The sequence below is a fragment of the Pocillopora damicornis genome, chromosome 6 (genome assembly GCF_964200805.1).
Source record: "Pocillopora damicornis chromosome 6, jaPocDami1.2, whole genome shotgun sequence".
Taxonomy (NCBI): domain Eukaryota; kingdom Metazoa; phylum Cnidaria; class Anthozoa; order Scleractinia; family Pocilloporidae; genus Pocillopora; species Pocillopora damicornis.
The window spans coordinates 3,286,610-3,314,561 of NC_142675.1; the positions used below are offsets into that span (position 1 = coordinate 3,286,610).

Genomic DNA, 27,952 nt, shown 5'->3' on the forward strand with positions numbered 1-27,952 from the left:
ACGAAGACGGACACGCTGCTTTGAAAGTGTCCATAACCGCATTCTGAACGACATTATTAGAAGACATTGGAGACAAGTTTAAGCTGCGCTTAACCTCTTCACCTCTATCCACCCGTCTCGGGTTTCTGGATCAAGATCTTTGTTGACTTGCCGAAGTGAACAACAAATTCTGTGTATACTTCAGGGGACTCACAAGAACAACTCAGTGGGACGATGAAATTTTATCACTTTCCGAATCATGTTTCATGTCAAATCCCGTTGGAAAAACGACTAAAACGTCTTCTTTCAAGCAAGTGATTCTGCAGATGCATTTCATCTGCTTTTCCTTTCAGGATATGAGGTCAGCAAAAATTTGGAGAAACGAATTTAAAGCAGCTGAAAATTTGCTGTTCACTCAGGCAGTCGCCAAAAACGGCTTCGTGTTTTGAAATTGCATCGGAAGTTAAATAAGCAGTCACATACCGACACTCGGGATAATTTGAAAATTTTCATGTGAACATAGCATATGCACAAGTGAACGCGCTCTGTAGCTTTCCGTCTTCAATAGCTGTCCTAATAGTCAGTAAAGGAAAATACCACAAAGTGGTATGGCTTTTTCCGTATTAAGTATAATTATATTTATTATATCTGTTATATTTGTGCCAATTTCACTTATTTTCTTTTATTTTCGCTTGAGCATACGGGAGATCATGACTGAGTCACGTAGATAAGCAATCAATCATGCCTATTAATTTATTTAATTTATTTGATTCATTTTGAGCTGATCCTCGTCCTCGATCCTCGATCCTCGATCCTCGATCCTCGATCCTCGATCCTCGATCCTCAATCCAGTGATCTAGTGATCCTTGATCTAGTTTTTCCAGGAAAAATTGACTGTTGCCGCCATAGAGAGATGTGCATCTCCCGGAAACTCGCTTCTAGTCTTCCTCGGTTATTCTTCTCACATTAGACAAAAGCCCGGAAATCATTCCTACAGAAGTTTTCAACATGGCCCAGGTGCGGGTAGTATGTGGTTGATCTCTAATTCGAAAGACTTCTTGGACGTTTGTAAGCGGACGATTGTCGCCAAGGTAAAGTCATTTGTTTATCATATACATGCTTTTTAACTTGATTCATGTTATGGCAAGGAAGGGACTTGTCTTAACCCTCGTAGCCTAGTGCTTCGGTCAGCACTTCCTGTTGAAGAGGTGCTCGTGTTTTTCGAATTGGAGATCATAGTTACCCTTGGTGTCACTTTATTTAGTAATTTTTGATGATGATTCACTTAATTGCCATTATTTTTTCGAATTTGGCTGGATTCGTTTGGCTAGTAGATATTAAGTTTTTGTTTTAAAAGACAAATGGCTTCAACTCATGGATTAGTGGTTCTGTTAGATCCTTCGGTTTGTTTGCGGAAGAGATGGTCGTATTTTACGAATTGGAGCTCATAGTTACTCTTGATATCACTGTATTCGGTAGTTTTTGATGTTGATTCACTTATTTGTTATCATTTTGTCGAATCTGGCTGGATTCGCTCGACTACAAGCTGAGAAATATGTTTTAAAAGACAAATGGTTTAAACTCGTGATGCTTCGGTCAGCACCTTCTGCATGTTTGTTTGAGACATCTTCGTATTCGCCAACTATTAGTTTATTTGTGTCGAGACCAACTTATTATTTTATATTGTTTGACCGAGTATCTATTATTTTTCCCGAATCTGGTTAATTTACTTCTACTTCTACTCTATCAATTGATGAAGCGTATTGATCAACGCATCACATCAATATAAGTACAATAAAGTAGTAAATAAATAATAAATAAACACTAATAATAATAATATATATATATATATATATATATATATATATATATATGTGATAAGAGAAATTTTTTGAAACCACTTCCCAGTTTCGATAAGATGGTCACACAGAGCAGCCTTAAATTTTAAATTATCATCATCTATATTTACAATGTCGCCTGGAAGTCTATTCCATTGGTTGACTGACCACAGAAAAAAGCTGTATGCTTATTGATTGCAATTTGAATGTGGTCTTATGAAGGTTTTAAAGATACCACTCCTTGAAGTACGAGGTAAAGGAGTAAGATATGAATCTTTGTCAATATCAACAGTTTGATAAACAATCTGATGAAACATTGATAATTGAGAGAGAATTCGTCTTCCTTTGAGAGATGGCCACTCCAATTTATTGAACATATCAGTTACTACTCCTGGTTCCTTGGAATAATTTTTGAAACAAAGCCTAGCTACTGAATGTTGGATCATATCAAGATGATGTATATCTTTTTTTAAGTATGGATACCAGGCAGAATTTGCATATTCAATCTTAGGCCTAACTACACTATCATAAAGCTTGGATTTGCAGTCTCATGACAACTCCATTGCGGATTAAACGTGAACCTCAAAAATTGAGGTTGTTAAGTATTCATATATTCAGGCTATTGTTCTTTCTCATTACTTATTCATTCCGATGAGTTTGCCGGCATGCCGGAATGCTTCCGAAGATCGTGAAAAGCGCAACTTCTTTGATGTAGGTGAAATATTTTTCTTTTGTTAACAGATGGAATAAACTCTCCCTGGAATCTGCTTGCAATTGCGTTGTCCGATTTGCTGACAACTTTCGCTTTTGTCCAAATTCCTAAGAGATCGACAGCAACACGGTCAGATCACAACAAGTTCATTCGAACAAGACGAAAGTTGTGAAAGAATGAACCGCCAGCGCGCGAACACGAGCACTATTTATGACACGCAACATTTACATAATAAAGAAGTAGTTTAATTCAAGTGCACTCATTCGGATCAAAACAAAACGATCGGCGCTCGAAATGATAAACTATTTTCGCTTTTGCTCTTCGCAGTGATTACAACAACTCGTCCAAGATCCATTTTTAAATCTTTTGCGACGCTCTTTAATCCTTAAAACATATTAAGGCTAAAAATACACCGTGAATAGAAACTAAATCCATTCAAATGATTGCACTTTATCGATCTCGAGTTCATTCATCTCAAGACAATGTAAACAAAAGGATACAAGATCACAAGTCTGTTCGCGCAAGGTAGCTTAATTACACTATTGTGCAAGTCTTTTGAAGTACCTTCCGCCGTTCCTTTGGTCTTCTTCCAAAATATCTCACCTTTTTCGAAACGAATAAAACCGAAATCATTCGACACATTTTCGGCAGCCACCGAAAGCAATGCCCAAAGGAATAAACCGAGCCTTCGAGGTAAAAAATCCAGCGGTGTCACCCATTTCAGTAAGTCACAAATAATCCGGGCCGGAGTCGTAATGTACAGAGACATTTCTAAAGTTCCTCCTAATGATACCAAGAGTTTGTTTGGCACTTGATGTTATAATTATATGCAATATGCAATATGCACTGATCATTTAAGGTCTTCATAAAGTATCACACCTAAGTAGGAATGGTGATGGACTTTAGTTAGTACATGCTTTTTGAGAACATATGTTGTATCTAAATTAGATTTTTTAGTGGAGAAGCAGATGGTGTGGCATTTATCAACGTTGAATGACATTTGCCAATCTTTCTCCCATTTAGTTAACGCATCTAAATCTTTCTGTATGTTTTGGCAGTCAACTGGACTATTAATACTATGATATAGGAAACAGTCATCTGCAAACAATCTCATTGTTCATGAAATACATAAGGGCAAGTTATTAATGTAAATCAGCAACAGTACTGGCCCTAAAACCGTGCCTTAAGAGACTCCTGATGTCACAAAACACTGATTTGATAAAACACCCTCCAAGGCTACCCTCTGTGTTCTCTTAGTAAGAAACACTTGGATCCAGGACAACAAGCTGCCCTGAATTCCATAATGACTCAGCTTATATAGCAGCCTCTGATTAAGTACTCTATCAAAAGCTGTAGAGAAATCTAATGTAAGGGTATCAACCTGTTTCATGTATTGCCATTATAAGTTGGGTTTCACAATTCCTCAGCTTGCAGAAACCCCTTTGAAAATTACTAAGCACATTATGATCTTCCAGGTGCTTCCAAATATGATGACATATACTGTAATACATTCTAGTATTTCAGATGTTACTGAAGTAAGAGATAGTGGTCTATAATTCCTTGCTAAAGATCTTTTCCCCTTTTTCAAAATTGGAAGTACATTTAGCTTTAATCCAGTCATTTGGCAACTGATCCTGATCTGAAAAAATGAAGCCAGGATGGGTGCCAACTCATGTGATAGCTCTCTTGGAATATATGTTGGCACACCTCTGTGGCCCACTAGCTTTATTCACAGTAAGAGATTCAAGAAGTTTCTGGACACCTAATGATGTCACTATTATTTGATTCAAATTTGGGTGTGATAGACTAGGATCTAAATTAAGTAAAGAATTGAACTTTTCATTGGTGAGAATAGAATGGAAATAATCATTAAGAACATTAATTAGCTTTACCATAATTATCAGATGCATTAGTATTATCTTCCTTTAATGTATTTATCCTTATGTCATCTTGTCTTTTAGATTTTAACAAATCTGCAAAGTTTCTTTAAGGCTGATCTGAACTAGGTGTTTCAATTAAGTTGTTGATATAATCATGATATACCTCATTAAGCTGTTTCTTGTAAATCTTACAAGTGTTCCTGTATTTTGTTCTATTTACATGGAAAATTCTGGAGGTAAATGCAATATATACTCTCTCTCCTCTGCCACTTGTAACTCATGATGGAAAAACATGCTGTGATTGAAATTCCCCAAAAAAACAATCAACTTTTTGTAGGGCATCAGCTTTGCCTGATGGGCCATCTGACTGTGGATGCCTGTGCCAAGGAAAATCAATTTTACATCAATTAATGTTAGCAAAACATTGAACAGTTAAATTTTAGTTCCTGTAGGATGAAAATCAATCAAAAGACTCTTGTGCTTCCATATTGGAAATGTGTTTTCAAAGTAGTTGTTGAAAATCAACTTTCTACTTTACTACTGGCTTTTTGTGAATGACATTATGCATTCCTTCATTTTGAGCCCAAGGAATAACTGATACATGCCTGTACCTCTCCTCCAGAAATACTGAAAACTGCTGCTTATTAGCCGCCCCACTTAAAAGCCTAATTCAAAGCTCTCAAGTCTTTCACATTCATCATGAGACTCACGCAAAAAATTTAATATGATTTTCTCAAGCTGAAACTATTGTTTCTCACAGCAAACTACTGCTGTCATTAAGTAACTATGAAATTATTATTGTTTCAAATATAATTTACTCCTTGTTTACTTTGAATGTGCTTCAGAGTTTTTCCAGCAGTGGAAATGCTCACTTTAAAACTAAAGTATGCCATAGAAAATTCATATTTTTTCACAATTTTCAGGGGAAGTATGCCCCCATTCCCCCCTAAGGATGGTGATGCCTGCAGCATCCCATTTGAAGGTTAAAATGCAGGCGAAAATCTCAGTCATGATGGTAGCAAAGGGATGTGGGTTTTACAGAATTGTGTGGGTTCTCCCTAAGTGCCCCATTTGACTTTTAACCCTTAGCACCCTAAGACATTGGTATTCATATTCTACACACTGTTCTCTTTACATTTCCTATGGAACAGACAAGGAAAATTTGTCAAAGAAGGATATTTGATAGTGAAACAAATAGAAGAGTCAGTTTAGAACATAAGAGCTACATCAATTAATAATTATAATAGGTATTTTAATTGATGAAAATCTTTCTTGGAAAAACCACATTGACTGCATGTGCTCTCACTGAAATGAGTTAAAGACCATACAAATGATTGCTACATGTAAGTTAAGATGCATTGTTCCATCATCTGTCCTCATAAATATCTATAAATCCTTAATTTTACCTTATTTAACTTATCGACTCCCAACTTAGGGCAATGTGTCTAAAAAGTATATAGTAAACAAAATTGCTGTTGTTCAAAAGCAACTATTGCATTTAATTTACCTTACTGATAGAAAAGAACATGCTATCCCTTATTTATAAATGCAAAAACTCTACCTATTACTGTCTTATATTATGAAGCTGTATGAAAATTAATGCGTGATGTTCATAATGGTTATAAATTTAAACATGGCAAAATTGAAACAAATTGAACTTGCAGTTGTAGAATATCTTTGGGGCACTTAGATACTCGGGATTTTTTTCTTTTACAATGAACGTCTTTCATTTTCTGTTTTATTTTCTTGTGTATATTTAGCGGTTTTTTTCATGTATTATTTTCATATTTAGTCAAAATCTGCTTAAATTTTTCACAATTTGATTTTTTTTTCTTATAAGCTAAAGAAACTAATTTAAACCATTGAAAAAGTTTAATTTGCGGAAAAAACCTTAAAAAGAAGGTGAGATACAGCAGAAAGAATGTTTTAAGAAACCTTTACAGAGGTGTCATAATTGTTTCTGCAGGCTTTTGTCTAGGATCTCAATTTGCATGTAATTTTTTCATCACATCTTGCTTTGCACATTCACTGGAAATCTCTAACACATTTTGCAAAATGTTGAGTAATGAGAGTCTTCATCAAATGGCCTAAAAGAGTGGTCTTAAAAAGTGGAAAAGAGCACGAACCAAAGAAATTGAAGTCAAGTTGTTCATTTTCACCAGCTTGCTTGATAACTTTTGGATTATGTTTAACTCATGATCCTGTTTCACAAAATGACCTTTCCCGCAAGTTTCAAAGGAGTTCTTTGTCAGGAGGCTTGCCAGGGGGTTCCATGTTGTGTTTCACTGGTTGGCAGCATGACCACTTTGACACACACTTTTAAAAAGGAGGCAAGAAAACTCTTAATTTCTTTGGAGGCCAAAAACTTGAGATTTGATATTACCCAAGTTACCTCTACATTAATAGTGTATGTAGAGTTGTTGGGTTTTCATGAAAATTGGCTTGAATGTTCCTCAGATATTATTGCACAGAAGTGCATAAGGCGTTAACGAAATTTGAAATATTTCTCTTGTAATTTACTGGAGTTTGACATCAAGGGAAATCCAACCTCACAATAGATTTTTTCAGTAACCATTATGGGAAGATCAAAATTGCCTGACACTCTTTGTCAGCCCATTATCTGCTGGGTGATACTGTCCAGGTTGTTTCGAGGTCTGGGGTAACACAGAGGCTGGTAATTCAGTAAAGCAAACACCATCAATGTTGCATTTAAATGCTTACGTGCACCTAACAAAACAAAAACTGTGAAAAGTTTTGTTATTTCAATAATCCGTACTTTATAAGCTTTACTGTGATGTATATTTTTCTAAGGTTTCTGTTTTAATCTAATCATGTGTTTAGCATCAAGTAAACAGATATCAAATGTTGTGCAACAGAGCACATGTAAGTTTCCCCTGTACCTTTTGACTTTATCTTTAATTAAACTAGCCATAATATAGTAAGCATCTCTGTTTATTACAGTTTCTTTAATAGTAACATGAGTTGGACCATTTTTTCCTGAAGGCACCCTATTTTGTTGATAATAACCTTAAGTAAAAAAATTGCCCCGCCTGGATTAGCACCAGCTACCTGCAAGTTGAAGGAATATTTTGTATATTGAATATGAGAAAACAGATAAAGTGTGACTGGAGAATCAGGAACTTTTTAAATTTTTGATGATCTCCTTTATTCTTGTGACCCATACATTTGATTCAAGGATGATACTGTAAGGAGAAATTAGAAGCCAATCATAGCTCTTAGAGGTTAAAGGGTTAAAATGGAAGATGCATCAAACTTATTTTATTGATCTGTTGCGTGATATTTAACTCGTTGTTTGAGTGCTGCAATATTCTGGTGTTGCAAAATTAGAATAAAGTTATGATTTTTGTGTGTGCTCTGTAATGTTGCCTTCCATGCATTATTTACAAGCATTTCTTTACAGAGGACTTGATTTCATGGCTTCTGCCACCCCATTGCATCCTTCTACCAAAGAGACCTCCAATTATGCCCAGCTGTGTCGCCTTCTTGTTGAAGTTGGATCACATATGTTAAGGGAGATCTTTGACCGGGTATGTCCACCTGAAAACCTTCACACAGTTCTGACTAATCCCACAAACCATGCCAAATTACAAACACTGCGAAAGAAGAGAGTCCTGAGTACCTTCCAGTGGGGGAAACTGTATCCTGTTGTCAAATCGTCAATTTCCTCAGGGAACTTTGACAGCTCCCTACTGCTATTACTTCTGACAAATATCTTTGGTCTGACTCTCCCTGCCTCCAGCTGGAATAACCTTCCTCCAGGAGCAGACACCTCTCTAGAAGCTGGCATCACTCGCATCAAGTTTTTCAGGGACAGAGTTTTCAGTCATGCTGCTAATGCTTCAGTTGATGATCCAACTTTTAGTTTGTACTGGAACAGCATCAAAGACACCTTTCTGCATATTGTAGGGACCTGCTATGAGGAAGTCATAGATGATCTTACACTCCATTGTATGGATGCGGATCTTGAAGACCACTACCGAGAGCTTCTGAGAGAGTGGTTGAAAGATGATGACTTTGTCACAGACAAATTGCATGAGGACAAGATTGTGAAAAAGGCCAGGAAAGGAGGGGACATGGAGGATTCCTTTGACATTTCTGAACAAAATTCATGGGAGAGAGGTGTGTGTAATTTTTTTTTAAAACCAGAGTTTTAAACTAACTTGTAGAGTCAATAATTTACAGTAAGTCATACTAGATCATTAGATGAAATTGAATTTTGTACAGTTTTTTTTTTAAAGTCACAAATATGTGTAATTGAAGTTGTGAATCTTTATTCCCTTGATACATCAACTGCATCCATAATTTGCTTTTTCCTTCATCTCATCTTCTGATTTCCATTTGGGTAAGCTATTTATTGTCACATACAAATGTTTAAAAAAAACTACAACCTTCTTTTTCAGAGACAGTAATAATGCCAGGGGAAAATACATCAACACAGACTGGCAATAGCAGCCCACCGGAGCTCAGTGTGAAACTTCCAGAGTTGAGTGATCTTCCAACAATCTGTAATCCATGGGAAACTGTCGAACTTCCTGTTGATATTCTTTTATTAACAGTGGAAGACTGTGAGTTCTTAAGCTGCTTTGCTCACCTGAAGAAACCCTTTAAGAGTTACCACATTAGTACTGGCTATGTATACTTTGGATGCATGGGTGATGATCAAGGAAAGAAAATGAAAATCGCATTGATGAGGTGCTCCAAAGGTCCTGATGTTCCTGGGGGTTCTTTGTCTGTTTCAAAAGATGCCATTGTGCTACTGAGACCCAAGGCTATTTTTTCTGTTGGTGCCTGCAGTGGTTTGAACAGCAAAAAGGTCAAGTTAGGAGATGTGGTTGTTTCAGCAAAGCTTATAACAGCTGCACACAAAACTACCTCCAGCAGAGATATTGGTAACCTAATCAAACATGTGGCTGATGGCTGGAAGGCACCTTTACAAAATGCTGATGAATATAATGCCAAAGCGCACTGTGATGGAGTGGTTCTGAGTATCTCAGAGGCAAACAGAGATATGATTGGGAAACATCCTGAAGCAATTGCAGTTGAAATGGAAGGTGGAGGTGAGAATCATAATAATTGAAATAATTGATGAGCCAAGAACTTTTGCACTTGAAGCAAGTGTTTTGAAAAACACTGCTCTGGTATTGTCTCTGCTGGTCCAAGAAGTAGTGTGTACCATATAGCATGCCAAATTTTGCAGGAATTATATACAGGAAGTATATATATACTGTACATTATTGCATAATAGTAGTGATTTTGTGTTTGGCTGGGGTAGGAAGATTTTTGCTGTTGAAGGTGACTGAATACTTCTTCTGGCTAAATTGAGTGTGCTCCTTCAGGATGTCATGAATTGTCTTACATTTGTCATCTGAAAAATGTAGAAAGTATTTTGTTGAGTAGTTTGAGAGTTGAGGAATAGTATCACAGTCCCTGTTAACCTTTAAACTCCCAAGAGTGACCAAGACAGAATTTCTCCGTACAGTAACGACATGATACCAAGCAGATAAGTAATGGAAAAGAAAAAAGTCAATTAGGGGATTATTGGTTGATCCAAAACCAAACTCTCCTAACTAACATCATAGGAATTGTATAACAACCCTTTAACTCCCAAGATCTCATTGGTAATTCTCCTTACTGTCTGTGAAATGATTCTCATTATGTTAGTTTGGAGAATTTGGTATCGGATCAGTAATCCCATAATTGACATTTTTCTTTATTCTCATCACTTGTCTGCATGATATTGTATAGATAAAGTGAGGAGAAATTCTCACTTGGTCACTCACGGGAGATAAAGGGTTAAAGAGAATTACCAATGAGATCTTAAAAGTGAAAGGATTAACTCTATCTGACAGAAGTTTGTCTTTTGAGAAATGTTGAAAGTTGCTCATGGAACAAGGTGAAACCTGAAGAATAATTTTACAGTCCCAGTGTACAATTATTTTCTAATCGAAAAAATCAGATTTCGAAATTAACTAACGTCTTTTTGCGTCGTCCATTTTTACAAACAGCTAGAGTGTGAATCTTTGTGAACTTTGATTGGACAATTATATTAAGGATACTAAGAAAATAAGCTTAATATACAGTTAACAGACATGAGTATTTTTTTTTTCAGGAGTTTACGCAGCAGCCCACGATTTTAAGACAGAATGGGTGGTCGTAAAGGGCATCAAAGACTTTGCGGATGAAATGCAGTCTTCAAGTAAGAAATGGAAACAAATTGCCTGTGTGATGGCAGCATCTGTCGTGGCCAACATTTTGAATGATCCAGTCATATTCCAAGATTGGCCTCATTTTAATGCAGGTATTACTTCCTGTTTCAATCTTTTCTTTTTATGAGGATAGGTCTGACTTAGATCTAAGTTCCACTGCATATTTTTGTATGGATTATAAATCAAGATGATTTATTCAGTAATAGTTCACAAATAGGAAATTAAATTACTCTTATTTTGAGTTTACATTCCAGTTGGTTTAACAAGGCCTCTTAAGGTGGTGGGAGAAACAACGTGTGGCTAAATTGAGTGATGTGGTGCTGAATAACAATTCACTCCATGAGCCACGTGAAATGGCCGGTATTCTATAGTTAGCATGGTTTATGTAAAACAACTAAAATGAGGAAAATTCAGAGGCTAATGACCTCCACCGAAGTGATTTGAGTGATTTGATATATGTTCTTGGACCACTAAGCAACACAGAGACTCTATGGTGAGCTGGGCCCCTTACCGAGTTTATAATTATATGACACGCGTCCTGCATGCTATTAGGATCAGCAGTGTTGATAGCAGCATGTTTTTAAATAGTATAAGAAAGAAGGTATATTTTGAGCTCGGTAAAAGAAATAGAGAAATGTATTTCGTCTCGTCACGAGCGTGGAAAAAAGATAAAAGATAACAGAAACAAAATAGAAAGAAAAAAAAAATCCAGATAGTTACCAAAAAAGAGATCATGATCTTGGGAGAGGAGGGGTTTATAAATGTTATGTAAAAAAACAAACAAACAAACAACAGTCAGACTTTGCTGCAGGAAAACTAACGTGGTTTTCACACTCAGCTAGCACATGGAACATTAAAAAAGACCTTAATCAGCTGAGATGTGAAGTAGGAAATATTGTGGAAAAATTGAATACGATGATGGCTCGACAACAGGAAACAAAGGATCGAGGTAAGTTTAGGATGAAACTCCATCTCTCTCGCTTAATCTCTGACCAAAAAATAAATTATGTTTTGGCATGCGATTTATCAATCTTTAACACATATTTTTGTTAGCTTTTAACGCTTGTTTGGGCGTTAGTTGTACCTGAGAAGACATTTAATCCTTTTAAAGAGGATTTAGACCCAATTTCGAAGGGAAGTTCTAACTTACGAAACCGTAAAAATGTTGTTACCCTCAGATAAAGTGACGAATGACTTTGACTGGATGAGAACTGAAGTTGGAAATATACGTGATAAGCTGGACACTTTAATGGCACGACGACATGAAGCACAAGATCAGGGTGAATTCTTAATGCAATTTATTACGTGACTTTTACAATTAATATTAACCTTTTAAAATTGAGAAGTATGGGAGGTGCTTTAAAATTTTCTAACCTATCAACTGTCAAAGAGCAGTGAGGTGCATATTGCTGTATGCGGTTTGATTATTTTAATGTTTGATGAAAATGTACCACAACCCCTCCCCCCCAAAAGAAAGAAAAACAACAGCAAGAAACAGTAAAAACGAAAAAAGAAGTATTAATGGTACTAATACTCCCAAATAAATTTAAAGGAATGAATGAAGGATTTCTGGTTTCCATTGTTGGTTGTTTCATATACGCATGAAATACGAATAAAAAACTTGTTTCAGCTATTTCTTTTAAAGTAAAGGGAAAAAGAAACCTGGACTTATTTCAGACAAATATGTGCTTTGAAATTTAGAAAAAATGACAAATGACATTGATCAGATGAGAAGTGAAATTGGAAACATACAAGACAAGTTGTCAAGTTTAATGATGGCCCGACAAGAGGAAACACAGCATCAAGGTTAGTCCCTACAGCAGCTATGAATTCAAGGGCGATTCATCTATTGAAATGTGGAGCTTCGGGAGAGTTAATATTAAGAGGGTGTTCACCGTAAGAATGATGCATTTTTTGAGTGAACAACGTGAAAACAGTTTAAACCTATATAACCTCGTAAAACGAAACATAAAGGCCCGGTCATTTACACAAAGTTTGGCCGTTGTTTAATAAAACCACATCCTAAACCATCTTCAATTTAGCCGAACCTTTTGTCTGAAAAGTCATTTTTGTGAAAAGTGTCAAGAGAGCCTAAAGCTAACTGCGGAAGGACATTTATTTACTTAAATCAACCCTCTTCTAGGGAATGCCTAAGGCTCATTGTGTAAAACCGTGGTTTGGGTTAGACCTCGTTTAAATAACCGACTCAAAGTTTGTGAACTAACGTGACTCACACTGCAAATAATGAATTAGCCAAATATACTGACACAATTTGGCAAACGATAGCACGGAAATTACGAACAATACAGTAAAGAGGTACTGTTTGTTTTCAATACACAGTTTAGACAAAAACTTGAAAGAAAAGTCTAAAGATGGGCAATGAATAATGCTTAATTTTCATTGAAAGTAGACTTGTGTCTTTTGCGTGCAAAAAGGTGCTCCTTAGAAGGATTTGCCATAAGACTTCTCATCGCCGTTCGTGTAACCGGCGAGGCTGTCGTGTTTGGGTTTTGCCTTACAGCTCTTTTCCGGGCACAGCCGCCTATAAGACCATCGTCACCCGGTTATGGAAATAGTTACTTAAACCTCTGCCAAAACCATTTGACATGTTGCACAACAGAGCTGGGAATTACTCTCGCTCATTAGCAATGACATTAAGTTATTTTTTAAAAGTTTATTGTTTTTCATACGCGATCTATTTTAAATGGAGTGGGTATCAGTTGAGGCTTCTATTCCGCTAATAATATTGAAATGTTCATCCTTAGGGGGCGTCAAAAATTACCTTGATCAAATCAAAATTGATTTTGGAAACATGAGTTACAGGTTGGACGATTTGGTAGCACAACAAAGAGAAACAAAGCAGCAAGGTGCGTACTGCGCTAACTAACTAACAATTGGATTTTGAGGGCGAAGTTTAGTCAACTATCACGCATGAAACTGAGAGCGAAAAATCCAATATTTTAATTTAATCTAAAAGTCATTCAAGACTGGGAAGAAAGGCAGGCTCGTGTTTTTATCGAATATTAATACAAATGTGCCATCCCCTGTGCTGTTTACATTCCTTTCTATCTGTCACGGAATAAATAGTGAGTAGCTAAGCCAATCAGATTGTAGCATGTGCGATCGAACGTATATTTACACTAAACCCTAATAATATCAGTGCTTGAGGAGAATAATAAAAAAAATAGTTTGAAATATTGGGGTAGGAATCAGTTACAGCAATTGTTATTTCATCACAAATTGAATCAGATGCCTCCATAGGAAAGAATAACCCTTCATATTTTGCCTCACATCCAACGTGTGGCTTCGTAGCTCAGTTGTTAGCAGCACGGTATCTCATGAGGAGCTTTGGCCCCGAAAAGAATTCGCAGCCTGCATTCTATAGAGGCGCTATCATTTCTGTCATCAATGTAGAGAATTACTTTAACGCTTGCAGTCGGTAGGTATCTATGGGGTTATTTAAACCTGTTGATTTTAACTTAAAGGCTCATCTGATAATTAATACTTCATCTAAGCGCGAATGTCAATTACAAAAACGCAACAAATCTTAGACCGGAATCACCTGGCGCGATCCTATCATGGAGGCCAAAGTCTTCCATTGATCGGCTGAGCTTTCTAGAGTTACGGAATACAATCTCGACCATATGTGCTAACGAAAAGCTAATGTGGAATTAAGCCAAATGCAAAGAACGAAATCTTTCGTCGATTCCCCGATGACTGCAATACGTTCTGTCCCGCCAGCAGTTCTCAGCCGCGCCAACAAAAGCTGTTCGTTTAATACCACGTCACCAAACATGTTGTATGTTCATTTGGTCTCTGTGCCGGACTAATTATACAGCGAGAATTTCCTGCAGATGCATTCGTGAGGATGTAATGTTGGAAACTGTACGATACGTCAATTATTCTTAATTTGATTGACATTTATAAGTGATTTCGTTTAACAAACAACATGTATGCGGTACTTATTTTATCGCCCCTTATTTGGCATTGTTCCACTTGCTAACAGCGGAACATTCAGTGCGTGTTTTTTCGAATAAGTCGAGAGTTGTGAATGGGAGTTAACCAAAGCGTTGAAATAGAATCGTTAAATCAAGTGAATAAACCATGACTTTATAGGGAAGCGTGGTACAGCCTTTTCACGTTTTCGACAATAATCCTGTTAAATCAAATTGCTCTCGACCGTGCACTTTAGGCGGGAAATACCTCTAGTCGAATAATCATGGGGAATTGCAGAGATGTCAGTCAAGAATGGCCGAGCTTAACAACGACATTCGCGTACTAGTAAAGGATAATGATTATTTAAGTTAACGGTGGATGCCTCAACTTTCAGTCAAAAGAAAGAGTCCGACAAAGAACAGCCTCCTGATATTTATTAGCGTGAATTCAATTTTTTCATTTCCTATCTGAGGGTTAATTTTTAATATCTCCTATACCCTAAGGGTATAAGGGTTACTTTTAATCTCTTCTATACCCTATTGGGTAGTGTATACCTGAGGGTTACTTTTAATCTCTTCTATACCCTCCTGGGTAGTGTATATCTAAGGGTTACTTTTAATCTTTTCTATACCCTCTTGGGTAGTGTATACCTGAGGGTTACTTTTAATCTCTTCTATACCCTCCTGGGAAGTGTATATCTAAGGGTTACGTTTAATCTCTTCCAAACCCTCTTGGGTAGTGTATATCTGAGGGTTACTTTTAATCCTTTCTATACCCTCTTGAGTAGTGTATATCTTAGGGTTACTTTTAATCTTTTCTATACCCTCTTGGGTAGTGTATACGTGAGGGTTACTTTTAATCTCTTCTATACCCTCCTGGGTAGTGTATACTTGAGGGTCACTTTTAATCTCTTCTATACCCTCTTGGGTAGTGTACATCTAAGGGTTACTTTAAATCTCTTCCATACCCTCTTGGGTAGTGTATATCTGAGGGTTACTTTTAATCTCTTCTATACCCTCATGAGTAGTGTATACCTGAGGGTTACTTTTAATCTCTTCTATACCCTCTTGTGTAGTGTATACCTAAGTGTTACTTTTAATCTCTTCTATACCCTCTTTGGTAGTGTATACCTGAGAGTTACACGGCAGTCACGATATTCATATTCGTAGATGTGGATTTGCTTACAACAAACTAAAATGCACCAACGTTACTTTAGAGAACCGTGAAGCCTAGATTCTCCCCTGTTATAGTCAATTATGGTAAGAGTGTTGTCTTCAGCTATCAAGAATAGTTGCAATGTGCCGAAGCATGTAGACGGAACAGGTAGACCATCAGTTGAAAGGGATGTGTATTCTCTGGATTATCTAATCATCACAGTTTCTGGTCTTTAAAAGTTCAAAACCGTTACCTGTATTAAGAAGGTTTGTCTGAGTTAGCCTTAAATAGGCCTAGGCCTTCCATCATGGCGGTAAAATCAGCTTTACCAGTGCCGCTTTTAAGGCAATTTTGAGTTTCTTCTTTTCACGTGTTTTAATTTGTTCCTGTTATATGTTGCTCTAACATTTGGCCAGGACTATTTGTGGACCTTGTGTTAACGATTTACCGTTGTCTTCTTTAAGACATACATTGTTTCTACAAAGAAAATAAGCTTAGCGTACCACCCCTTAGGTTATTTCGAATTAGATCCGTTAAGTTTCTTCGAGGAATTTCCCAGGACTCTTGTTTCTGGACAATGTGCGAACAAAGTAGTGTTGCATCTGCAAAATGATTAGAAATGTAATTATGGGAAGTTGCAGTTTTTTCCATTTCAATCGGAAGCACAGGTTCGAATTTCATCGAAGCCTGAACCTTTCACAGGTTTCTTCCTGTAACTTTTAAAATTATCGCTTACCTGTGGGTATCATGGCTTTATTTATGACAGAATGGTAATAAATAACAGTCACTGGCATTGTAGAGGATCCAAGCCTCAAACTTTTGGATTTCGCGACTGAATATACTTCAATTTTACCAACTGAGCCAAAGAGGCAAGTTGGAGAATTATCTCATCTGCCAGGCTGATTTTTTGACCAACATCTTGCATATAGTTAACATGACGCCGGGAAAGGAAGCGGGCTGATAAATTTTTAGGATTTTTCGTACAGACTTTGTAAAGATCTCTCACATAGCTCCGTTTCGCCCTGATAACTTCCTTATCAGTTTTAAAATCAGAAATTATCATATGACACTTGATAATTAGTATTTATGTAAACGATTTACCAAATGTTTGTTAAAATTGTTCAACTGCTTGCTACGTGGATGACTAAGCTCTTATTGTCTTTTACCGTGAACGACTCTGCTTGGATCACTCAAAGTGTTAATTCCGACTTACAACTGATTCGCAATTCAGTGGTTTTTCGACAATTTTTAATGCTTAATCCAGATAGGACGAAACTAATGGTTTTTGGCAGCCGAGGAATGTCTTCGAAATTACTGGACTTTTATCCCCCTCAGGAAAAGACATTCACCCGGCTCAATCAGTCAAAGACCTTGGAGTAATTTCTGATCCCACGATATCTTTTGATAACCATATTTGTACTGTATCGTCTTGCTTGTGGAAATTATCTGAAATAAGCTGTATTAAATTCGTTTTCGATAAACAACTGCTTGAAACCATAATAAACGCGCTTTTTTCAGTAAACTATATTACTGTTCATCAGTATGGTCATCTACCTCAGCCTGTAATATTCGTAAATTGCTATATGTTCAAAACTTTACCGCGCGAATTATCTGCAACGTAAAGAAGTATAACCATATCTCTCCTGTATTAAGAACCTTAGGTTGGCTCCCTTTAAGAACACAATTGTATTGCCGAGATGCTACTTTAACATTTAAATGTATGACGGATCAAGCCCCGGAATACTTAACATCTATGTATATAACAAGAGGCAGCGTATCTGGACGTATAACCAGAAACTTTCAACGACGAAACATTCCCCTTTTCAAAACTGCAACAGGACAGAAAACGTGTCATTATAAAAGTGTATCAACCTGGAACAAGTTAGATCCAAGCCTTAAATTATGTAAGAATCCCGCTTCCTTTAAGAGAGCTCTAAAAATCACCTTTTGAATGAATTTTTAAACTGACCATATTTTATTTAAAGATATATAATTCGTATTATATTGTGCGTCATATCAAACTCGTGGGGTAAAAATAGTCTTAACACAAATGTAGTGACCACGCTCACTTCAACACCCCACTCAAATCGAGTGCAATTTTCGAATGTTTTACCATCGTGCGGATTCTCTACGGAAAAAGCACTCAATGTACCTCTGAAATATTAAACTATAATATTGTGGCTTTCTTTTTCGCTAATTTCCTTACTTGAAGGTAACGTTTTTCCCTCGTCATTTTTACTTTTTCTCCGAGCGGTTGCGTGAAATTAACAAGCGTTTTTGATCAAAACACGACCGAGCGAAGGGTCTCGGGCGATAACTCTTTTACTCAGGCGCAAATTAAAAATGTACCGCCAGAATCAAAAAGAGGAACAAATTTCCTTTGTTTTGATATGTAAAGTGTCGAACAAAAAGCAGATTTACCCTCGTCAAATGGCGTTTCAAAACAGCTGTATCTTCCTCCTTTTGATTTTTTCCTGTTGTGTAAGTCTAAAAGCAGTAGGAGAGGGATCAGGAAACTCAGAAAGCGCTTCGGGAATTAATCTGCCATCGTTTACTTACAAGATAAACAAGTAAGATTTGTGAAGTTCGTTGAAATATGAAGTCTAAATAAATGCCTTTTTTAAGCATGTTTAATAATAATAATAATAATAAAAGATTTATACCGCGCCAGTATCCTACTGTTCAAAGGCGCCTACAAGAAAAAAAACTTGAAAATTAACACTTAAGACAGCTAATATTAATTATAAATAATAATAATAATAATAATAATAATAAAAGATTTATACCACGCCAGTATCCTACTGTTCAACGGCGCCTACAAAAAAAACTTAAACATTAACACTTAAGACAGCTAATATTAATTATAAAAGGCTTTTCTAAAGAGTAAAGTTTTTAATCTACGTTTAAAAACAGACACAGACTGAGCATTTGCAATTTCACTTGGCAAAGCATTCCATAATGATGGTGCTGCTACAGAGAAAGATCTTGCGCCATATGTTTTCAAGTTATAGGATGGAGAAACCAGAAGGTGCTTGAATGATGAGCGTAGTTGACGCGATGGGGTGTAAGATGTAAGCAGATCACAAATGTACGACGGTGCCAGGTTGTTAAGTGCCTTGTAGGTTATAAGTAAAATCTTAAAGATAATACGTTGGTTAACGGGAAGCCAATGAAGATTGAAAAGAACAGGCGTAATGTGATCATGCTTTTTTGTAAGTGTGACGAGGCGCGCCGCGGCATTCTGGACGTGTTGTAGTCTTTTTATAGCGTAGGCTGGTAGGCCATACAAAAGGGAATTACAGTAATCCAGCTTCGAAGATACAAACATATGAACCAGCAATTCAGTAGTGGTCGCTGAAAGATATTTCCTGATATAGCTAATATTTCGCAAATGATAAAATGAAGATTTACAAATGTCAGTAATATGATCCTTAAAGCAAAAATGGCTGTCGAACATAGTGCCGATATTCCTCGCCTTTTGCACGGAAGGGATAGTCTCACCAGCAACTGAAATTTCGTGAAGGAGTGGTCTTGGAAGATGTTTAGCGGAAATTACCAATAATTCAGTTTTGTCTTTATTTAATTTAAGACGATTAACCATCATCCAATGACTGATTTCATCCACACAGCTCTCGATGCTAGAAACCGCTAGATCCCTATCACCCAGTACGGTTGGTTGGAAAGACAAGTAAAGCTGTGAGTCGTCAGCATAAAAATGATAGCTCAGGTTAAATTTCTTTACGATATCTGAAAGCGGTGAAGTATAAAGCAAATACAAAATGGGTCCCAAGACAGATCCTTGTGGCACTCCACATTTAAGGTCATGTTTCGTCGAAGTACCACCATCAACGGAGACATATTGCGTGCGATTCGATAAATAAGATTGCAACCATAATAGAGGCTTCCCAGCTATCCCAAACCGTACACGTAAACGAGAGAGGAGGATGGTATGATCGACTGTATCGAAGGCAGCGGAAAGGTCTAACAACAGCAAAATTACGATTCGACGATTATCAATGGCAGAAAGAATATCATTGTGAACACGAATAAGTGCAGTTTCAGCACTGTGATATTTCTTGTACGCCGACTGGAATGTCTCATTTAACTCATAATCGTTAATGTAGGAGATAAGTTGATTAGCTACCAATTTTTCAATTGCTTTGCTAATAAATGAAAGATTCGATACAGGACGATAATTGCAGAATTGAGTATGATCCAAAGAAGATTTCTTAAGGAGCGGGCGTAACATTGCAACCTTGAGTTGCGAAGGCATCTGACCAGATTCCAATGAGATATTTATGATTTTGGAAATGAAAGGCAACAGAACACTAAGTGCATTTCTTGTAACATAACCAGGAAGAGGATCAAGAGCACATGACTTAGCAGCCAGATTCATGATACATGTATGAACTTCATCCGCTGTTACCATTTTGAAAATATCAAAAGAATATGGACAGGCGTTGTCAACAACAGCAACCGTATCTCGATGAGGGAAAGCAGCAGTCGTTATATGACCCCGTATTCTATCTATCTTTGTAGTGAAGTACTTAATAAACTTGTTAGCAAGATCAGTGGGCGATTTGCAGGGGGGATATTGAATATCTGTTTTCCTTTGTAGTAGTTTATCAATTATCTTAAAAAGCTGTTTATAATTTGACTGATTCTCATTGATTAATGATGCGAAATAATTCTTCTTGGAATCACGAATTAAGTTGTTGACAGCATCACATCCCTCAATAAACAACTTACGATCAGAAGGAAGTTTTGTCATTCGCCAGCGTCGTTCAAGTTTTCTACGGGATCTCTTTAAATTATTTATCTCCTCAGAATACCAAGGTGCAGCGGGACGCAAAGTAACTAACTTTTTTTGCAGTGGAGCATGAGTCTCAAGTATGGTAGTAAGGACTCTGTTATATTGATCAATCAAATAATCCAAGGATGACGATGACGAGGCAAAAAGATCAGGAAGGCTCGAATTCATAACATCAGCACAGAAATTATCAAAATCAATAGATCGAAGCTTTCTGAATGAAATAATCTTCTTGTCGAGCGGCGGCTTATTAAGTGAGAGCTGGAAGTGAACAGCAGCATGATCAGAGATGACAAAAGGAGAACCAATTGTTAAATTCGAAACAATACTATCGTCAGATCTTGTAATCACAAGATCTAAGGTGTGTCGATCTTTATGCGTTGAGCCATGTGTATGTTGAGTAAGATTGAAAGAATCCAACAATTGAAGAAATTCAGTTGAGTGTTGGGAAGAACAGGTGTCAACATGTATATTAAAATCACCAACTAATAATATTCCACCAGGATCAGCGATATAGTGCTCCAGGAACGTAGAAAACTCATCAAGGAACAATGAGGGTGTTAAACCATTCTAGGTCGAGGGAGGTGGGCGATAAACAATAATAACTCTGAGTTTTAAACCGACTGTACTTGACAATAACAAATCCATATATTCAAAGGACAAAAACTTCTTGAGCGGCTGCAACTTTAAGTTGAAAGATGATCGAAATAACAAGCCAACTCCTCCTCCACGAGTAGAACCAGGTCTAGGAACATGATGAAATGAATAACCTGAAGGACATAAATCACGAATAATTAATTCATTGTCAGCATCTGATTGAAGCCATGTTTCTGTCAAGCCAAGAAGATCAATATTATTTTCGACGACAAAGTCCTTGATGATAGTAGTCTTGTTGTTAATTGAACGAGCATTTAGCAAGCAAAAATTCACGAAGCGAGCCCTTGGTGTGTAGCTTTTAATCGGGTTAGGAGTAAGTTCAATTAAATTTCTAAGATTCGATCCAACAGGAGTCTTCATCGTGCATGTAAATCGTGAAGAATTTAATCGACAGCCTTGGGGTGAGACCAAAGCTCGAATATAATTCAAGCGCCGCCGCTTTTCTTGAACTATTTTTCCCGCTCTGCAACCTCTAAACTGTCTTTGACAATTTTTGCCCAGAGGAAGTAAAATACATGGGAGATTCCAGTTGTAGCAGAAGCTCTGAGTACGACGAACAAAAGGCACTAATGGAGAAGTGTGTTGTGAATTGTGATTAAGCCAATTCATCGATTTCGTTGCAGTCGAAAACGCAGAGAACTCATATCCCAGATAGGCGTTTTGTTCTTTATGTATCCCCACCATCCGAGGGGATGTTGGACCAGGATTAAATTCAACGTCCACGAAGATAGTAAGGTCAAATTTTGTAGGCAGACCAAGCGTCAAGTGACCACGTTTGCACCAAGTACAAATCGAGCGCCTAAGTTTGTTTCTTCCATCCACCAATCTAACTGCGCGAGGAGGACCATGACATCTCAGCAATAAAGTAAGAGGACTCTCATAAACCGAAAAATTGATAAATGATGATCGAAAGAAAGTAGGAAAACAAATAAAAAAACCTAATATGATGAGAACAAAGTAACACGTTGCAGCCATCTTGGGCGCATACATTGGTATGTGCTTTGCTGGATTTTTCGTAAACTTCCCTGATTAATTTTTCGTTTCAGCTTACTAATCTATACTATTTCAAAGCAATGTAAATACGAAGACGGAGAACCATGAGTCGATCCTTTCAACAGTCGTAAACAAAGTGTTTGAGCAATCAGCTTTACGAGGTGTAATAATCAATAGCCGCATATCAGAAGTCTTCAGAAAGAAAGTAGAAGGCAGCGATGAAGTGATCTTTTGCTCATACAGGTTTGAATAGCTTAAACCCTCTAAACTCAAATGTGAAATAACAGAAACCAATTTTTTTTAAAAAAAGTTCCTCATTAACACGTTGACCGAACGCTAATCAATATGATATTCGGTACGGTGTGTTCACCTTTTTCGTCACGATACAGAATTATTTGTCAGAATTTAGCCGTTTAAAATGTTTAGAAAATCAATTTGTGTGTTCTTAATGCTCTACCCTGCTATCTTTTCTTTTTAAAATTGTTGAAATCTAAGATTTATGCATAATTCTAATGTCACGTTAGCAAAATCACCAAAAGTTTGAAGTCACTAAGACGAAGAAAATGAATAAGTGAAAGATGTTTTTACATTTCTATAATTTCGAACATCTTATCAGAAGAAATCCACAGCAGTTTTCTATGGTCTGGTCTGAACTTGAGAAATATCACCCAAGAAAGGAAGAGTACTTTTAACTAATTAAAAAAAAAAACGGCTAAGGAGTGTTTTTAAATAAATTATGGTTAACCTCTGAATGAACACATCAAAATTGAATGCCTTCTAAACCCCTTATATATCACAAAATTTAGGAGCACAAACGATTTCTTGCTGCATGCGGTGTGTTACGAGGAGGCTGCTTTTTGCAGCTCTGACTATTGAGAGCTCTCAAAAACTTTTTTTAACGTATTTCCAGAAACCAACGTGGTTTTATTTACTTACTACCAAAGATAATTTAATGGGTAAAGTTTGAGGCAAAACTTTTCTCTGATGTGAAAGGCCTTGGACCACTCTTACAGAGATCGCCACTTAATTGATACACAGTAGCATAAGAGATTGACTTAATAACCCATTACATGCAGCGGATATTGATCATGTCGAGTTCAGAGTCTGCCTAGTTTCCGAGCCCCTCGACCGTGTAGTGTTCTCAAAATTTTGCACCCTCAGAGAGAAATGTTTTATTTTGCAGTTGTTTTCAAAATGAAAAAAATATCTGTTTGATTCCGGGTTTTTTTTTCATGTTATTATGAATTATCAAACTTCGTGTCAATAACATCTGTTTCAGCCTTCGGCTTCGTCAGATAACTCAGACCTAAGTGGTGATATTTCACGATATCATTCTCAGTGTCATCGTATAATTGCTTATTTTTCCGAGAGTCATGGCGTCATATAGCGTGTCGGTAAGAATGCCTCAGAAAACTAACAACTAATTCTTTTTCAGATGGATTTGACCCAACTGGAATTATTGATAATATTCGTCAACTCTACAAAAATCGGGAAGGTTGGCTGGCACCGTTTCCCTGGTGTGAAGATTTTCACTTTTCCTTTGACGACATCTACACCAGACTTAAAGTCATCTGCAGAAAGAAAACGAAAGGAACACCAACAGACCGAGTTGTCACGATGTCTGAAATCTTCAACCAGCACGAAGAATGTGAAGAACCAAGAGTAGTGTTGATTGAAGGGAAGCCTGGTATGGGAAAGACCACTTACTGTAAAAAAGTTGTTTTCGACTGGGCCTCAGGAAAACACGCAACCGGAAATTGCTTCGCAAACATCGTAATAGTGCTTTTGATCAAATGTCGTGATGTTGAGTCTGGCCTTTGGGAGGCCATTGAAGATCAACTTCTGCCTCGAGAAGTTGGTGAAGACCAACGTGAGAGATTCTTCGACTTCATTCGCCACAATCAATCTAATGTTCTTCTGGTACTCGATGGATTGGATGAAGTTTCCGAGAAGAAGCTACCTATGTTTTCAGAAATTATTCAAGGCCGTGTATTGCCAAACTGTCGCGTGGTTGCTACGGCACGACACGAAGCTGGAGTCAAAGTTCGAAAATACTGCAACACGCTGTTAGAAGTTGAGGGATTTACTGAAGAAGATGTACAATCCTTCATCAGAAAGTACTTCAAGGCCGAACCAAACTTGGCCAAGCAGCTTACCGCACACCTGTATATTGATCGCAAGTTATATGAAATATTGACGAATCCTCTCAACACTGCGCTTCTTTGCCTGGTTTATGAAGATTTGAAAGGTATATTTCCTGAGAGCAGAACGAAGCTGTACATGGAAATAGTGGAGTGTGTACTAAGAAGGTACAGAACAAAGCAGCAACTACCAGAAAACGGTGAAGACCTTGTTGACCTTTACGAAAGCCAATTGAAACACCTTGGTTCGATAGCTTTGAAAGATTTACTTGAAGACAACTTGGATTTTGACGAGAAGGAGCTTGGAAAACACAAAGCAAGCGATTTACCTGGATTTGGATTTCTGTCAGTTCAGCCTGGAGGCAGTAAACTAAGACCAACTAGACGTTATAGCTTTCTCCACAAGACTTTCCAAGAATTCTTCGCAGCGTTCTATCTCAGTTGTCAGCTTATCCAGAAAGAAATCAGTACGAACAGCATAGCTGCTGACAAAAAATATCGCCATCAACTTAAAGAAGTGCTTCTGTTTACATTTGGTATGCTAGCAGCACGATGCGAGGAAACAGTGGTGAACCTTCTGAAAAGCATAGCAACACAGTTAAACCAGGAAGAAGAGAAAGAAGTGGACTTTATATTAGAATGTGTTAATGAATGCAAAAAGAAGAACAAAAATGTTGATGAAAAATTGGCTACCACTCTTGGCGCTTCTCTTCAAACTGAAACTGTTGAAGTTTCAAGGGTAGATGAAACTCTAGCTGTCTTTTTAAGCAACTTTCTGAAAACAAATACAACTGTGACAAACTTAACATTGAGGAAATCTTTGCAAGGTGGGGTTGCCGCTCTGGCAGAGTGTTTGAAATATAACAAATCGCTGACAACGTTGAATTTGAAATTTACTGAAAATGGTGATTATGGTGCTGCTGCTCTGGGTGAGTGTTTGAAATATAACAAATCGCTCACAACGTTGGATTTGAGTTATGAAATTGGTGATGATGGTGCTGCTGCTCTGGGTGAGTGTTTGAAATATAACAAATTGCTGACAACGTTGGATTTGAGTGATAATGAAATTGGTGATGATGGTGCTGCTGCTCTGGGTGAGTGTTTGAAATATAACAAATCGCTGACAACGTTGAATTTGGAATTAACTAAAATTGGTGATTATGGTGTTGCTGCTCTGGGTGAGTGTTTGAAATATAACAAATCGCTGACAACGTTGGATTTGAGTTATAATACAATTGGTGATGATGGTGCTACTGCTCTGGGTGAGTGTTTGAAATATAACAAATCGCTAACAACGTTGAATTTGAGTGCTAATGAAATTGGTGATGATGGTGCTGCTGCTGCTCTGGGTGAGTGTTTGAAATATAATACATTGCTGACAACGTTGGATTTGAGTTATAATGAAATTGGCGATGATGGTGCTACTGCTCTAGGTGAGTGTTTGAAAAATAACAAAACGCTGACAATGTTGGACTTGAAATTTACTAAAATTGGTGATGATGGTGCTGCTGCTCTGGGTGAGTGTTTGAAATATAGCAAATCGCTGACAACGTTGGATTTGAGTAATAATGAAATTGGTGATGATGGTGCTGCTGCTTTGAGTGAGTGTTTGAGATATAACAAATCGCTGACAACGATGGATTTGAGTTATAATGAAATTGAACATGATGGCGCTGCTGCTCTGGGTGAGTGTTTGAAATATAACAAATCGCTGACAACGCTGAATTTGTTTAGCAATAAAATTGGTGATGATGGTGCTGCTGCTTTGGGTGAGTGTTTGAAATATAACAAATCGCTGACAAAGTTGGATTTGATTGATAATGAAATTGGTGATGATGGTGCTGCTGCTCTGGGTGAGTGTTTGAAATATAACAAATCGCTGACAACGTTGTATTTGAGGTATAATAAAATTGGTGATGATGGTGCTGCTGCACTGGGTGAGTGTTTGAAATATAATACATCGCTGACAATGTTGAGTTTGTTGGATAATAAAATTGGTGATGATGGTGCTGCTGCTCTGGGTGAGTGTTTGAAAAATAACAAATCGCTGACAACGTTGGATTTGAGTGATAATGAAATTGGTGATGATGGTGCTGCTGCTCTGGGTGAGTGTTTGAAATATAACAAATCGCTGACAACGTTGGATTTGAGTGATAATGAAATTGGTGATGATGGTGCTGCTGCTCTGGGTGAGTGTTTGAAATATAACAAATCGCTGACAACGTTGAATTTGAATCATTATAAAATTGGTGATGATGGTGCTGCTGCTCTGGGTGAGTGTTTGAAATATAACAAATCGCTGACAACGTTGGATTTGAGTTATAATAAAATTGGTAATGATAGTGTTGCTGCTCTGGGTGAGTGTTTGAAATATAACATATTGCTGACAACGTTGGATTTGAGTTATAATGAAATTGGTGATGATAGTGCTGCTGCTCTGGGTGTTACGTAGGAGTGTCACCCTCATGTGACAATACTTGCAATAAATTGAACCCTTCTAGGACATGGCTACCTTGCCTTATGACCAACTTTAAGAAGCGTTTAAGTCAGGAATAAGCAGCGATTAATGACTCTGACCTTGAACAGGGTAAATGTACAGTAGCTTCCATTTATCGATATCAGTATTAGTATAAGAGTTACGTAGCATCTGTTTGCCACGATTATTTACTTTTGTAAGAGCTTTTATAAAAGCGTGTACGTTTAGTCAAGAGACCGATACACTTTATTACAATGTTATCCACACAACTTTTACCTTGTCACGTTTAATGGATAAAGCTGTTAAAAGAAACTATGCTTCATCTGTAACGCGCGTGCGTGTAAACCGCCAGATTATCCGCGTGAGGATAATTTGGAAACATTGGACTGCCTCGGATTTTGCTGTAGTTGAAAATCGGATGTAATATTTTTGTCTTTAGTAATAAATTCTGCTCATATATATATATTTTCTAGAGGGACTGCCATAATTGGTTTAAGGTTAAAGTATTTATTCTTTGGTGATCAGTTACTTGATTCTCATAAACTTACTTTAGTATGATAATGTGCTGACACTTTTAAGTCCTGTGAGAAATTAGAAGTTGATAATTCTTAGGTGCAAAGAGTTAATTAATAGAGTTGTAGCCATGTTGTATGGTAAGACTCTTTATGATGACTACATGAGGCTTTGTTGTAGGCTGTGAAGAACAATCTATTTTTCGAAGTGAACTTTTTTTTAGAAAAGTTGTTACAAGACATTTTTTAATTTTGTAATGGTATGTTTACTTGAACCATTTATGTATTTCTTAAGACGTAACTGATATAAATAAAAGTATTTTCAGTAGAATTTCAATTTTTCTCCTCTATTTCTTGTTGATGCGTATACTTTTTTTTGCGTTCATCCAGAAAGTCCGTTTGATTACGATGCTCCTTAGCCTGCTGCTTCCTTTCTTCAATTCCCTTTTTTCGTTTGATATTTCTTGTAAACTGACCCATGGTCGATGCAATTTGGATGTTTTAGGGGGTGGGTTTTAATCTGCTCACACAGAAAAACTGGGTGAAAGAGTAGCTTGTCTTGCTAACTGAAATCAGAGAATACCTATGTCCAACTCGTGCATGGAGTTCTCCATCTAGCGATGAAACGTGGTTGTA

General features: G+C 37.1%; 1 protein-coding gene across 3 annotated transcripts; it reads left to right on the forward strand.

Moving 5' to 3' along the window:
* Window positions 1–939: 939 nt before the first annotated feature.
* Window positions 940–27,653, forward strand: LOC149043471 (uncharacterized). 3 transcript variants are annotated; one of them, XM_089210177.1, is made up of 9 exons: window positions 940–1,070; window positions 7,831–8,549; window positions 8,831–9,487; window positions 10,540–10,728; window positions 11,475–11,585; window positions 11,815–11,916; window positions 12,338–12,442; window positions 13,402–13,503; window positions 23,623–27,653. In XM_089210177.1, exons 2-9 carry the CDS (start codon window positions 7,844–7,846, stop codon window positions 26,778–26,780), a joined length of 5,130 nt encoding a protein of 1,709 aa, XP_089066303.1. In that variant the 5' UTR covers window positions 940–1,070; window positions 7,831–7,843; the 3' UTR covers window positions 26,781–27,653. The 3 variants fall into 3 exon arrangements, with proteins under 3 accessions (XP_089066303.1, XP_089066304.1, XP_089066305.1); XM_089210178.1 differs by lacking the exon at window positions 13,402–13,503; XM_089210179.1 differs by lacking the exon at window positions 11,815–11,916.
* Window positions 27,654–27,952: the final 299 nt, after the last annotated feature.